General features: G+C 34.9%; 1 protein-coding gene and 1 long non-coding RNA gene across 2 annotated transcripts; both read right to left on the minus strand.

Moving 5' to 3' along the window:
• Positions 1–2,527: 2,527 nt before the first annotated feature.
• Positions 2,528–4,500, minus strand: LOC149752918 (uncharacterized). The gene is made up of 2 exons (XR_016396517.1): positions 4,415–4,500; positions 2,528–2,821 (listed from the first exon to the last, which is right to left on the minus strand). It is a non-coding gene; the product is annotated as an uncharacterized LOC149752918 (long non-coding RNA).
• Positions 4,501–7,129: 2,629 nt separating this feature from the next.
• On the minus strand, positions 7,130–14,755 carry LOC103696464 (putative glycosyltransferase At5g03795). Its single transcript, XM_039120292.3, has 5 exons — positions 14,200–14,755; positions 13,986–14,116; positions 11,450–11,798; positions 7,792–8,769; positions 7,130–7,453 (listed from the first exon to the last, which is right to left on the minus strand). Exons 1-4 carry the CDS (start codon positions 14,566–14,568, stop codon positions 8,086–8,088), a joined length of 1,533 nt encoding a protein of 510 aa, XP_038976220.3. The 5' UTR covers positions 14,569–14,755; the 3' UTR covers positions 7,130–7,453; positions 7,792–8,085.
• Positions 14,756–15,171: the final 416 nt, after the last annotated feature.

A 15,171-nucleotide genomic window follows, 5' to 3' on the forward strand; every position in this document is an offset into this window, starting at 1 on the left:
GTTTGTTGATTTTAGAGACATCTCAAAGCCAACAAAGCATTACCAGCCATTGGCACGTCACTACCTGCAAGAAGTCGCTCTCTCTTGGAAACCCTCCAATGTATCCGTGAGTTGGAGTTACGTTAATTTGGCTAGGGCTATTAGGGTGTTCAGGTCTTTAGAGCAGATCATGACCTTTTGATAAAGACAATTTAGCGGGGGTTAGAGGTGAATTTGAGGTTATGCATAGCTTGGAGCAATTCTTGCTCAATTTAAACACAAATTGGAATCCCCTGTGTAACTAATTGGTCTATAACATGATTTAGCAGTATGTTATAACATCATAATGGTTTGAGTTTCCATCTCTCTGTTACATTATATATAACATATCATAGAAAAAAAAGATAATGGTTGTTTTGATAGATTGTTTAGCACTATAATGGACCGTTGTAACACAATTAAAGACAGTTTATTAGGAATTTGCATTGTCTTGTTAATCAAATAATATTTTCAAAATTTATTTTTTTATAAAAAATGTCCTCCATAAAATGTCTGTACCATCACCTGTATTTTTTTTATTAAATAAATAATTATCGGGATAACAATGTTGTTGCTTTTCCACTATCATCCATTATTGTTTGTTATAACACTATTTTAGTATTACATCACACAGAATGAGACAAATAATAGCTTTTATAATTTGTATAACAGTTGATAAAGTTCCGATGCGTTGAAACATTGTTTTATGAACTAAACTATAAAAATAAAGAGAAGACTTTCATATAATAGAGCATAATTAAACTATATTTTGACACTCTTTTCCAAAAAATTATTGCCATGCACCAGCATGGTAAGACGCACGCTTGATGAATAAATTTTATAAAAATCAACGGCCAATATTGGCTGCATGCACGGCTATATGGTGTATGCATTGTACACAACAATTTTTTGTTTTTTTGATGAAGCTTCTCTATGCTGCTGTCATAAATATCTTCATGAATCAAGATATGATCCATCAAATTTTTGATAAATTTCACATCAAGTATGAATCTCAGGTTAATCCGATACAATTTAGTTCCAACTTTCTGGCCATGTAAACTTCAGTAGCATAGAAGAGGCTATCATGAATTATGGAGGACTTGTTGACAGGACGAGAAATCCACCTTATTTTTTCATAACTCAAGTTACTAGACAACATTAGGATCTTCCTAGACTTTAGTGGTAGGCTAAAAAATAGTCAAAATAAAATGAAATTGTAAAATGAACTACCAAAAGACTAAATTAATTGGAAATCAGGCATACAAAACCAAAAAGATAAAAAATAAATTAAAATAAACAGAAAAACTTTATCACACAAAAAAAGATACCAAGAGGAAGACAGACTAAAATAAGAAAATAGAAAATTGAAGTTACAAAGACAAAAAGTTTAAAATACAAAAAAAAAATATCTGAATTTGCAACACAAAATAAGCAAAAATTCCAAAGAAATACAAAAATATATTACAAGACAAATATTAAAGTCAATTGAAATAAACTTAAAATCTGAAAATAGATAATAAAAAGAGAGAACATAACCTTATTACAATTACAAAACTGGATTTGCAAAAAGGGAAAATAAAGATGGAAAAGAAAAAAAATATATAGAATACCAAAGAAACAAGGAAATTCGAAACACATATAACAAAACAGATAGCTAAACTATATTACAAAACAGATATCAAAAAAAAAAAAAAAAACTGAGAAGTGATTAACATACCAAAGGATGATGAAACAGTTAAAAATTATGAAAAATTAAAAAACCGAATGGACGAAAGTAAATTCGCAAACGAGCAGCGATAACCTGACAAAATGAATAGAAAATAAATGAAAACTTGAAACACAAATCAAGATGAAATGAAAATACAAATAGTAATCAGAGAACAAAGAACGGATAAACAAAATAATAAACAAATAAAATATAAAAAGGAAGCAGATGTTGACAATGAAAATGAAAATGTGTCTTTTTTTGGTTGGGGGGAATTTTTTTTCTGGGTGGGCAGGCGGGGTTCTTGATTCTGCTTGGTCCGTTAGATGGTAGAAGAGAGCCTATTCCATAGGCCATGATTAGCATTGCCCTCAAAGAGCAGAGAACTAATAAAAGTAAAATTAAATTGATCAACAACCCAACAAATTACTCACACAAATTATGTGCACTATATAATCTGAATAATATGTCAACAGATTATAAGATCACATCCTTTGATGATATCATTTCTTCTTATTCAATCACATGGATCACAAGCTGAGTTCAAGTTTACAAAGCTAACCTTTCTGGAATAGTTATTTGTAAACTTTCCTTACTAAATGCTAAATTTTCCGTTAAAAAAAGGTTTCTTTTCTGAAGTTTTAATATGTCTCCTTTTCCACAGAATATATTTAAAAAGCACAGTGCACAAGACTGTCTAATGAATATATTGAATATCCAGATAGCATTTGCAATAACATAAAGCAGGTAGGTACCCATATTTACAAAAAGAAAGATGACACAACCTTATAATCAACCAATAAATTAATAAAAATACTTCAAATATATACTAAAAAAGAGTCATGACATATTGGAAGTCCGCTTACCACATGCCACAAAGATATATAGATTCTGCAACATCAAGCACTGCTGGAGAAAATAAAACAAACAGCATACATCCTTCAGTTTCATTAAATAAAACTGTCACTGGTTCAAAAGCAAGACAGAAAGAGATTCCTATAGCAGCAAATTATCTATTTAAGTCCCCGTTTGCCATCTGCAGGGAGATATGCATATGAAAGACAGCCATTGAAAAAGAATGGATAAATCTTCTGATACCTATTTAGACACTGAACATACCAGCTTCTTAGATGAAAATAAACAGAATATAATGAAGCAACAAGCCCAATAAGAAAACCCCACTCATCCACTGTCTAGCGATTTAACAATACCACAAAACCACACCCAACAGCTCCAGTAAGCTATCCTAGTGACAGACCCCAATGCAAATAACAGATCTTTGCCTTAGACATCAACTAGAGATACCAAATCAAACTATCCTACAAAACATAACATGCATATCAAGCGAAAAAATAGACAATAGAAATTGCAATAAACAGCTGCATTCACATGCAAACTAGTTACAGCTGTGGAGGAATCATTGTGCAGCATAACTAGACAAGGATAAAGACATTTAAACATGAATCACAAATCTTTATTTCAATCAACACCAGAAATATGAAATCAAATTCTCATAAAAGATTTCAAAGAAGAATCAGCAAAAAAAGTAAAGCAGATAATGAACATTTCAAGAAACCCTTACATTAATAACAAAAAGAAATTCCCCTGTCAACAACATAACTTGGAACTCTGGCATGAATTGAATGATTGTAGGATCAATAACCCAATTCAGAAACATATTTTTGAACTCCAAATGCAACTCAAACTGAAATAACCAACAGAAGCTATATTAAGAACTCATCCCCATCATCAATCAATGGGGAAGAAAAGATTATCAAAACCCAAGTATCATAAGCTCAAAAATAAGTGCCCTTTCAAGAGCATCAAAATTGTAACTCAAGCAGAAATCCAGATTCCTATATCACTAATAATACAAAAGAAAGATCAAAAAGAAAACAAAACCACTTCAGTCGCCAGAAGAATATCTGAAAGAGACTAGATTGTTTCCAATTCTAGTCCCTGCAGAACAGTTCACCACCATTAAGTTAAAGAGGAACTGGATCCCTCCAAGAATTCAAGAACCATTAGACATGGAAAACATTCAATTGCCATTAAGGGAAAGAGGAACTCGATCTCTCCAAGAATTCACAAACCATGACATGGAAACCATTCAATTAAAATAACCAAAAAATTGATAATAAAAACATATTATATCTAATATACTGAACTTAGAATAAAAATAAAACTCTAAAACGAAAATAAATCGCCAACACCTCCAAACTTTTGAATAAAACGCATTGAGAAAGAACCGGATCGAAATGATCATCACAAAACTAGACCCCGACAAATCACAGTGAGGACACAGCATTACACGGAGATCACCATATATAATCAAGAACCAACCAAAACCAGACACCATCTCTCGAATCCATCTCCAAAGAAAAGGCAAGAAAACAAGAAACCAACAATCAACTAACCAAGAACCGTATGAAGTATCCGAAGGAAACCAAAACTGAATCAGAAATCAAGAATCATATATAAAATCCAAAGAACGCAGAAACCAGCCAAGAAATCGAAAACCGTCTCAAGAATCCGAAGAGAAAGCAAGAAAACGAGAAACAAGTAATCAAGAAGCAAATCAAGAATCCAAAGAAAAGGAAAAAAGATGAGAAATAGGAAAGGGACACGGATCTCGCTTCCTCGCCGTCACTCACATCTTCCGGCGGCGGCGGAGGTTGATAGCAGGATTACCGGCTTCAGGGACTCGAAGAAGAAGGCCGACGCCAGGCTCGTCCCCGCTCGTCTCGCCATCCACTCCAGCCTCTCGCACGAAAAAGCATATTCGAGCAATCTAATCATTGTACTAAGTCTTGCACTCTATCAAGATCTACTTATAAGATAATGAATAATTTGTGAGCAACTTTCTCTCAAAATACAAGTCTGAATTACCTCAGGTACTATATTCAATCACAGAATAACAATAAAATCTGGAGTACACACTGATATTACATAGACCAAGTGAGAATGGTGCGAGTTTAGTTGCATCTGCAGCTATTAAACAATACTCAGCCTTTTCACCTGACCTGCCAACCCTAGTTTGATTTTTCCTTGTTCTGTTGCTCATAATTTATGATCAGATTCTTTTTTTAAAAAAAAAAACCTTCTTCTAGATTATTTTTGGACAATTTGCCAGGTTTGCTTCTGAATTGCACAAAGGTCCCTTCATTTGTTATTAAGAAGTTGGTTTATGTAGCCAAGTTCATAATATTGATAATTAACATACAATTGACATGCAAACAAATATTAAAGCATGCATATGATGATATGAAATTCACAAAGCACACAATTTGGACCTTCTCACAGCAAGATTTTGTAGTATCCAGGAGTCCAGAATTATGTGCTGCTACCATCAATTTGGAGGCTGTTTAATTTTAAGATTTTTGACTGATACAGGTGTAAAATTAGCTTCTTGAAATTGTCGGTATATGCTCTATTTTAGGCATCGATGCATTTTATCCAAATTGACATATGGTCTTATTGATCTCTACATATGTAACCTCTCTTGGAGGCCTGTTAAATTTAGATATTTTCACTGCTTTATTGATCTGTGCGTATGTTATTAACCTTTATGCTCCTTTTTGTTAGACTGCTCGGTAAGGCTGCATTTGGAGGATTTTAATTTCTAGGTCATGAACTTATCTTTTTCTTACATTTAAATTTTTAAACATCAAAAATTAAGATATTATACAAGGCATTTTGCTGTTAAAAAAAGAAGGTTAAAAAATGAGGGGGAAAAAAGAGAAGATGATGAAGGAAGAAAAACTCGAACTCAAAAATTATATTCAATGTAGAAATCTTCTGTCTTGCGATTTTAGGACTTTCAGGAGATTTCACAGCAAAGGACTAGCATTACAAATCATAATTTATAATGTCAAAAATCAGGATTAGCCTTGCTTTGAAACACGCAACCAGTATTGAAGTCATGAAATATCAAGATCTAGCTGTGCATGAAAACACCCTCCATATGTTTAATTATAAAGAACAAATTGGGTGAACAATCAGCAACAAATAGGCATCAAAGATCAGTTGAAAAAGTTAAGGCAGAGAGGACTAGCTGAGGGTCAAATAGCCAGTCCTATCTTAATTACCCATTACAAAGTTTTTTAAATATAATTATTTCTTTACCTTTTCTATTGAACCAACTGGACTAGGATCCAAGGCCAAAAGGTCACACCATACATTATACCACAACAACTCGCTAGAGTCATTGGCTCATTGCTGATTACTCAACAGTTACACAGCAAATAAAAGAAAAGAATGGATGAACCCAAATCAAGAGGGATGGCATATGATGAAAAGAGTAAACTATACTGATGGATCTTTGTCTCTCAATTTAGGAATGCATAAACTTGAGAGACTGCTTGAGCTTAGCAAATGCATAGAGTGAGCATTTCAAGTCCTTTCGATACTTCCTTTACGAGGAAGTTCAAATGCTTTGAAGACAAGGAGTAGATGACAAAGCAAAGGATTTAGCTCCATACAGTTTTCGCTGCCAATATGAAGATAGGTCTCCTGTTTTCTTCACTTTGACACATATTTACGGAAGATAAGACCCCTGGTACAGGATGCACAATAATAACAAACTAAAACATGAGTTGACATCACAATGCTAGTATAAGGATGGAACAAATTTATTATGGCATTGAGGTGGGTCAGGGTTGTATCTTTCACGCGAAACAAGAATCCGCCTTCTTGCTTCGCATGAATCCACCGTTGGATTATCCACCAATTACTTCGAGATCTGTGCAGGAGATGAATGACAAAATTTTGATCGCTTTGAGATCTGTGTAGTGGATGATCTAATGGTGGATTTACATAAAAGAAGGTGAATCTTTTCTCGCGCGAAGGATACAAACCGGATCCCATTGAGGTACCATGGCAGAGAGTAGTTCTAAGTAAGTAGTTCTAAGTAATTATAACCAAGAATTCTGGATTATTGAGTGGAGCCCCCGTAAAGGGCACAGATGAATCCTATTTTAATATTTAAACTACAAAATTAATGCCAAACAAGATTGGTATTGATTTAATCAATTTTCCCATAATGTAGAGCTCTCAAACTTTCCTTTTGTCCTAACAAGCAATGCCAACGTTTAATATAACTAGTCTTATTAATCTTGATACCAAAAATAATAATTTGGTCATTTTGGCACTACATACTCAATGTATGAAGTGCCAATCACAAGCAACAAAAATATATAAATAAATAAATAAATTTAGTCACTAAAAAAAATCAAGGCTGACTATACTACGGTATACAATGACGATATCAAAGCAAATTGAAAATTCTCAACTAGGGTCAATATTGGTATTATTGTGTCAATAACATTATAGACCTTCTCAAAATAACATTATAGGCTTAACAAGAATCTTTCACACATGAGCTACAACATAGACTATTATGCAACATGTTCAGTGATGATACCATCATAGATATTGCCAAAAAAGGAATTCACTCAAGAAGTTACAAAAGAATCACGTGCTATCTTTTATGTGTAACATACAATGGGAATTATTCTTGAAAGAATTTTTGAATAGGGTAGGAGTACCAACTTTACAATCTCTCTTCTTATTCCACAAGTGTTGAAGAATTACTTGAGTTGTGGATCATTTCTTGGTGCTCTTCCATTCTGCTGTTTACAAAAAATTCTAAAAAATAATAGACCAGCAAAAAGTCCTCTCAATGAAGTCAGATGGGATCCCTCCCTTGCCCTCAAAATCTGGAAAAAGAACCTGCAAACAAAGCACCAGAATTTGGAATAAAATTGTTACTTTTGGGCATGTCATTTTTTATTTACCAGGAATCTGATGGTGGCAAGTATGAACAAAAAAAGAGTTAATTCCACTTGCCAACCAACCTTGTTTGAGCTGGTTGGCACCCCTCTCCACTTATGAGAGGCCCATGGTTCGAACATTGGATGTGGATACCCACTGTATTTCTTGATTTTTATCTAATTGGGTACCAAAGACCCTCATGCCTGATGGCCATTATTATTTTGAATAAATAGAGAATGATTGACCTCAATCAACATAAAAACCAAAGCAAGATAAAACAACATATGCTTTCATACCTGAAGTGAACTTCCCTATTCCGACTGCCTGTTCTCATTGGAGAAACATTTGTGTTCAAACCTCTGGATCTTCAACTATGAAAAACAGCCAGTCTGCCAGGTGGAAAAAGACTCGAAACATATACAAATCAGATTTTTGTATCAAGGACAGGCTTTAACTCAAATCATCTTCTCCAATCGGCATGCCAAATAGTAATCAGTCTCCTCATGGTTCAAGATGACAAAGAAGCTCTCATCTTTAAACAATGATATTCTAACTTGATAAGCTTGCATGAATTATTGCAGCAAACATTGTTACTGCTGAAGTTGAATCCGGTTCAATCTGTTAAACCAAATTGAATGCAGAATCATGTGAAAAATGTCATACTTCAGTGGCTTGGCATGCCACAAGAAGTGCTTCTGCAACATCTTCACACCAGCAAGCATAGACATATATCTTCTGAGAGGAATTCCTAAAAGAATATTTTTCAAGTTAGGTATATCCTGCTCTGCTACAACAACTGCAAAAGCACTCCAATCGAACACTTCATCAAAAGGAAGCACAAAATTATCTGCTATGATCACTGGAACACACTCGTAATATATAGCCTCCACAATCCTTGGGCTGTTTACCTCATAGCCCATAGGACAGATGCAGAATTTGCTCGACTTCATGTGTTGGACGTATGACATATTTTTGGATACCCTGTTTGGCAGGCGACGGTAGATTCTCATATCTTCATCATCACCCCAATACTTGTTCAGGATGGGTCTGACCCTCCCATGCATGTTCCCAGCATAGAATGCAAGAAAAGAACGTTTGGAAACAGGTTTTCCACCACCTACATTTCTGAGGGGGTTCTTTGGTGATCTGATGGTTGTTTCAGGGAGGGACACATCTTTCTCACGAACAAAAATTCCCTCCGAAACATCTGCATTGCATAAAGCTTTGATGGTGTTCTCACGCAGCTCTTCATGGGCTGTTGTTGTGTAAGGCCCCTGAAGAAAATCCAAGAAGAAGGATGCAACCAGAGTTGCCAGAGCACAAAACACAAAAGTGAACCAGAGCAAAAGAACCATACTAAAATAAAACACATACATTCTTTATAAAATTTATGGTATGCAGATCAAGACAACAAATTTTATGCCACGGATTCTGACATGTGAAATTTGAAAACTTTCCATATATTTATGCTCCAATAAGAAGAAAATTTACATACTTACACACATATATTTACATGTCCCAAGAATATCTGTGTATACTTGGTCAATAAAATGATAAAAGAAAAAATAGTCGCAGGCATATTTGCAAGCTAGTTGACGAGTTAAAATACTCATCGAAATAAGTTCTCTTAAAACACTTTTCAAGAAATCCCTTTAACAAGATTTTGTTAGGAATTTTAATTTCAAGATGTCTCATTTTAGCAATGTATTTTTCCTTCAAAAATTCTAAGAATTTCCAAATTTTCCAAACTTAAAAAGATGTGCAGATGGTTATAGAATCAAATTTTCTTTGAAAATGTATATGAGCCTCTATTAGATGCTAGCCAGTAACTGAGTGTTCCAATCTATAAACAGGCAAGTCACTGCATGAATTGGAAATGATAAAGAATTAAAAGATAGGGTCGAATGATATTACAACAATGATGAAATGCTAATTTCATGAGATGCATTCCACAGACAAAAGAAACAAGATGAGTAATTGATATCATTCATCCTAGTCATATAGTTTTGTTTTTTTAATGGAGAAAAAATTGTGATGTCAAAGCAATCATCACCAACTTTTAGATAAACAGGGACCTGTTATAATGTGTTGTTTTGGACCACCCTCAGGTGTTAAAGAGGCAATTTTTTTTTGCATGAAATCATTTATATGCATTCCGATATTGACAAAGAAACTCACTTGCTTTCATGCGTAACAAATGCAAGGTTGCTCAACCATCTGTACCTTTTTCTATTTTTGTTTTTTGAGGATAAAAATATAGATTGTATTTATTTCTGCATAGTGTTTCATTTATTACACTCTTAAGCTCCACTGTAATGGCTATAGATCCATCACCGGTTTGCCAGAGCATGTTAAAACCAAAAGATGCACTTCTTCATCAGACTGATGTATATGGAGGCAAGAACTGCCGACCAGCTACAAGCAACCTTATACTCACTTAAGGTGTGGAACTCATGTGTGTTAGATGGCCCTCATCAAGAAAGGGACGATTTGTCATTTGCACGACATGTAGCAGCCATGGCCTACCCAAGTATGTAGAGCATTTATGCCTCAAATAAAAATCTTGCTAAAAGCAAGGTTTGAAAACTCAGTTTAAGTTTTGACCAGGCCTCTGGAGTTCTGATTTCAGCAATTTCAGTTGTTTTGGAAGTGCCGCCCCAAGTTTTAAAGTTTCACAAACAAATAAAAAAAAAAAATAGAAGAAAAACAAAGAATAATAATAACACAATATTTTAGAGTATTTTGTGTTATCTAGGTTCTTTATTTGTGTAGTCTCGACTCTCAACACATTTAGACGGAAGTAAATATTGAATATAAGTGAGATTAAACATACTGGTAATTTGTAATATGAACATACACATATATTATTTACTTCTTGAACTTCACTTCTCTAAAAAGTTGTTATATTTTACTTTTGGTGGAACCCACAAGTATATTGAAATTAGATATTTTTTCTTATATTTTTGAAATAAAGCTTCTATTTAATTAAACTCATGTAATTATAGAATGCTATTTCTACCTTATATGAAAGAATATGTTATTATATGAAATATATTGTATCTAGTTGCTCATGTTAGTCTTTATAAAGTATGGTAATAACAGTTTTCTTCGCCTAAGAAGGGTTAAATTTATCATCTATCACGTCTTTTAACTCACGAAAAGAAGGAAAAACTTTTGAAAATCGATAGTATATAGCTTAAGTACTTAAATAAATAAATATTTGTAAACACCATCAAAAAGACATAATCTATTGCTTGTTCCAGTCAGTTTGACCGAAAATGGCCGAAACCACCAAAATTGGAATGAAATCAGTCAGTTTTACTAGAAACTGGCTGAAACTAATGAAAATGATTGAAACTCAAAACTAGGTGTCCATTTTAGTTTGGCGTCAGCAAAAATTAATCCATTTCTACCAAAACTTAAAACGTTGGTTATCAGCAATTATTGTGTATACAAGCATGATTAAAACTGTTGTTAGAATTTTTCAATATATTTAATAATTTTAATATGGTTATCTAGTAGAACAGTTACTTTTGATCTATTCTCTAGATTGTGCAATATTTACAATATCCAGAAAAGGTATATCGGATGTAGAATGCCAGATAGAGTATCTCACTTCTGATTATTGCCTTTCTGAGCAGCTCGATGTTCTTAAGAAAATTTATGTGCTTCAACCAATTACAATATATCTCACCGTCATGTGGCTTAACATAATCAGATATTTGCTCCACAAAATGGGAAAAATCAGAATAGCTGAATATCCTTTTCTAGCAAATTCTCAGTTATCAGATATGCATTGACACTTGGAAAAGAAGAAAGATGAAAATAGAGGCAGGTGATAACACCAGCAGCAAAGACTATACATGAAGCCTATGATTATTGCAAGAGTAGGAAGATATGTTCATATAATTTAGAAAACTAATATAATCTATATGGACAGTCAGGTAAACTTACCCAATCATGGCAAGCAACTAGAAAATGATCTGCTCCTCTAGTTCGATTCCAGAAAGGATATTTGGCAGCAATCATATTCACATAGTCCCTCAAGAAGAGTGATAAGGGCCTCAAATTATGTGAATTACGCACGTAGAGAGTAAGTCCTAGCTGACGCGAACTATAGGGAAGGTAGAATAAGTGAGCTTTGCTTGGATTTGTCACCACAAATCGCCAGTTCTCCTCCATCAATTTCATGAACCATCCTTCAGATGCATAGATGCCTTGAAGCTCTGGAGTGTGGAAAATGGGTGTTGGCCCATCTTCATAGATATAAACTTTCAGAATTCTTTCCATCAGTTCATAGCTCCTGAACAAATAACAGCTTTAAGTCATTGCTTTAATGGTTCCTTAAGAAGATATCTGGTCAGTGTAAGAATGTTAAGAGTTTGTCTATTACATAATGCACTTCAACTGTAACGGCTTACAAAAGAAAATGTTAATTAAATATTGTAGTTCCGAGTATCAAAACAAGTAAGCTGGCACAAGATGCTGAAATATTGTTTTCAAGTAGGTACAACAGTGATGTGCTGATAAAAAATAAAAATATTCCAATTAAAAATAAAAGATAAAACATTGGCCACCTACTATATCAAAATCAATCCAGAACAAACAAATTAGACTGATACTTTCAGATTCTGATAGAAAGCTCAATTTTCAGACATGAAATTGACCAAGTGTAAGACAACATTAGGGATGTGTCATATCCATCTCCGATGAAACCAAAACCCAAATGCAAAGAACTCTTAGAAGTAGGGCTGTTAAGATTTTTTCTGAAATTACTGCACAACTCATCTGCAGGGGAGAAAATAGCACAGACAGGCACAAGGCAAGTTCACAATATTGAAAACCAAGCTGGTTAAGAATATAAGGGTGGACTCCAGGGACATAGGCTCCTTAGTCCTTAACCTTGACATTATTACATGGACTTTATTGCTGTCGGGTGGAGTCATACTACTGATTCTGACTTTGATCCATAGGTGAAAAACACAGGTCGAGCTTGAGTATACAGGAATATTGTAAACCCATTTTGACGTCAGTTAACCTATTAAAAGGAAGAAGCCTATCTGAAAGATAATCAAATAAAATATGTCATGTTGATTACTTTGGAAACCTAAAAGTATAAGGTTAACTTAGATTCAAAAAGGATGACTTGTTGCCTCCACATTTTTTTTAACCATGAAGTATTGACAACAATGAATAAGAAATAGAATTTCTGTCAGATTTCTAACAAAATTCTCCCCCGGATCTTTTTCTTTTTTCCACTTTTTCTTGCAGAGATGTCTGCTTTATTGTTCTTCCCTTTCTCCCACCTTAATTCTTTCTTGACAGCATGTTGTTTTATACACCATAGATAAGTGGATAGACAGACCAATAGGTTTCTTTTTATGCTATGCTTCTTGCTGGATTCTTTGGATTTCTTATGTCTTCTTTTTTACATATGTATGACTATTGCTGATGAATCAAATTTATCTTGTTTTATCTCAGATTTTCTTCTTTAAACTTTTGAGGGTATCCACAATTTATTTGGGAGTGCAAAGATTTTTCTATTAATTTGGAGTGAGAAATTCCAAAAGGACCAGAAGAAGAAATTATAACTGATAAAGGAAATGAAGGAAAAAAAATGAAATAAACAGCATGTAAAAATAGATAATTTAAATGTCCTCCAAAAGAAAAGTTATACTTAAATATGGATGTCAAAAGGATCCAGTTATAATTACACCATTTGTAAAAGATAGCAAAGAAAGATAACTTAAAAACTGCTCTAATTACGTGGAAAAAAGGTAGGTTACATTAAATTATTTATTCATAACTGGATCCACATCTTGATTCAGGTACAAAATATTATAATATCAAATCTCATTCCCTCCCCACTTCCACACCCCCCCCCCCCCCAACCTAAATTTTAGCATAGCTACCAGGATGATTATGTCCCTGCAAAATGAGCCTATAGAGCTAGAGAATCACCCATTTCATTGATCAATGAAATGAGTGGCGATATCTCTCAAAAATATATAACGAGGGAAGCATCTGCGAATTTTATATAAGTAGGCTAGTTTTCTAAGATAGTCCTCATGCAAACACTGATTTGCGTCCATAAACTAACCCTGGGTTGATAAGGTTTCTAGTAGTTTCAAGGGGAATATTAACCACAACTGGTGAACAACTTCCCAAGATATTTGTATTATCCTTTTGCAGTAGTCATTGCCTGGCCAAAACAGTATTAACCAGACCTGTTAATACATTATAAGTAACAAATGGGCAGCTTACTGTTTTATTACTCAATGAATCAAGTTTTCTCGTTTTTCTCTTTCTCTTCTTAGAGTTAGCTTACCTTGATGGTACTTAACAACCTAACATATATATTGGTACAGTCAACAAGAAACAACTACAATCCAATTAATTAATCCCCACAAAGAAAAGCATATCACCAAATTGAACAGACAAAAGTGCAATATTAAACAGCCAAATAGAAGGTATCTGTAATGATTCCCACCTCTTGAAAACTGATACATTTCGAAACAATGGAGCAAATAACTCAGGATCATCCACAACTAAAGGGGCATTCTCAATCTCCCTCTTGGCATACCTGAGTTGCTCATCTGGTGACATCGACAAATATGATTCCTAAATATAAAATTAAAGAAGCAATTAGTTTCTTCTCACGAAATTGAGTAAACTTTCCCAATTAAGAAAGGAAAAGGTGGGACCTTTGCATCGCCAGCACCAGAATTTACGCCTGCGGAACCACGATTCCGGATTGGAGGAGGACGAGAGGCTGTTCGTTTAGGAATTGGCTGGCGAATAAGAGGAGGCGGAGGAGGGGTGACGGAGAGAAGGGATACCGAGGAATTGAAGTAGGCGGAGGAGGACGCAGGGAAGGTGGAGGGAGGGAAGAGGAGACTGATGGTGGGGGACAAGGGGACGAAGCCGGTGAGGACGGCGGTGATGGCGGTGGCGAGAAGAGCGATGGCGAGGATCCGTCTCTTCCAGATAGCCGCGGGGGGTCGGCCGCGGCGGAGGCGGCGGGCGGCAGCCGCCTTCAGGTCGACGGCGGCGGTCATGAGGGAGGCAGCCATGGCCGGTGGCGCAACCGCGGAATCAAGAATGTAAGGAAGAAGAAGAAGAAAGGAAGAAAGGGAAGAGAGAGAGAGAGAGAGAGAGAGAGAGAGAGAGAGAGGTGGGGGAAGGGAAGAGGGAGAGAGAGGTCAAGGTCTCCATTTCCACCTGAAGCGCGAGGTTGAATGGAGGAAAAAAGAGCGGGGTGGCGACACGAACGGTTGCAATTTGGTAATATCCTTTCTCTTCTCGAAAAATAAGGTCACTTACGCGTCAATGGAGGCAAATAACTAATTATTTAGCTCCGAAATCAACCTCAAACATAAAATTTAAATAAAAAATAAATTTAATAAATTATTAAATAATATTCGGATAATCAAAATTAATTTTAAAATATTATTGAATTGGATTTTGGTTGCTATAGATCCAAGGATCTGTATACGTACAAGCAGAAAGAAAAGGGCATGGGATGAAGCTTGCGACGAATAAACTAGTACTCCAGGCAACCTCATGCATGCCCTAAGTCTCACTAGTGATCTGGTGAGTTGGATCCTTAAGGTACTGAAAGTAATAGATAAGATCAAGTGATGATATAATTCTTTCTGGAATGCTAAAGTAGTAGA

This window comes from Phoenix dactylifera, chromosome 9 (assembly GCF_051530095.1).
Source record: "Phoenix dactylifera cultivar Ajwa chromosome 9, Ajwa_hap1_PhDact_Kaust_v1.1, whole genome shotgun sequence".
In the NCBI taxonomy this organism is placed as follows: Eukaryota; Viridiplantae; Streptophyta; class Magnoliopsida; order Arecales; family Arecaceae; genus Phoenix; species Phoenix dactylifera.

Bases quoted from the DNA above. Each gene is read 5' to 3' on its own strand.
- LOC103696464 (XM_039120292.3), bottom strand. From the start codon at position 14,568: ATGGCTGCCTCCCTCATGACCGCCGCCGTCGACCTGAAGGCGGCTGCC. The intron at 14,117-14,199 runs GTCCCACCTTTT...TTTTATATTTAG, and splicing joins CTGGTGCTGGCGATGCAAAG to GAATCATATTTGTCGATGTC. The intron at 11,799-13,985 runs GTGGGAATCATT...TTATTTGTTCAG, and splicing joins AATGTATCAGTTTTCAAGAG to GAGCTATGAACTGATGGAAA.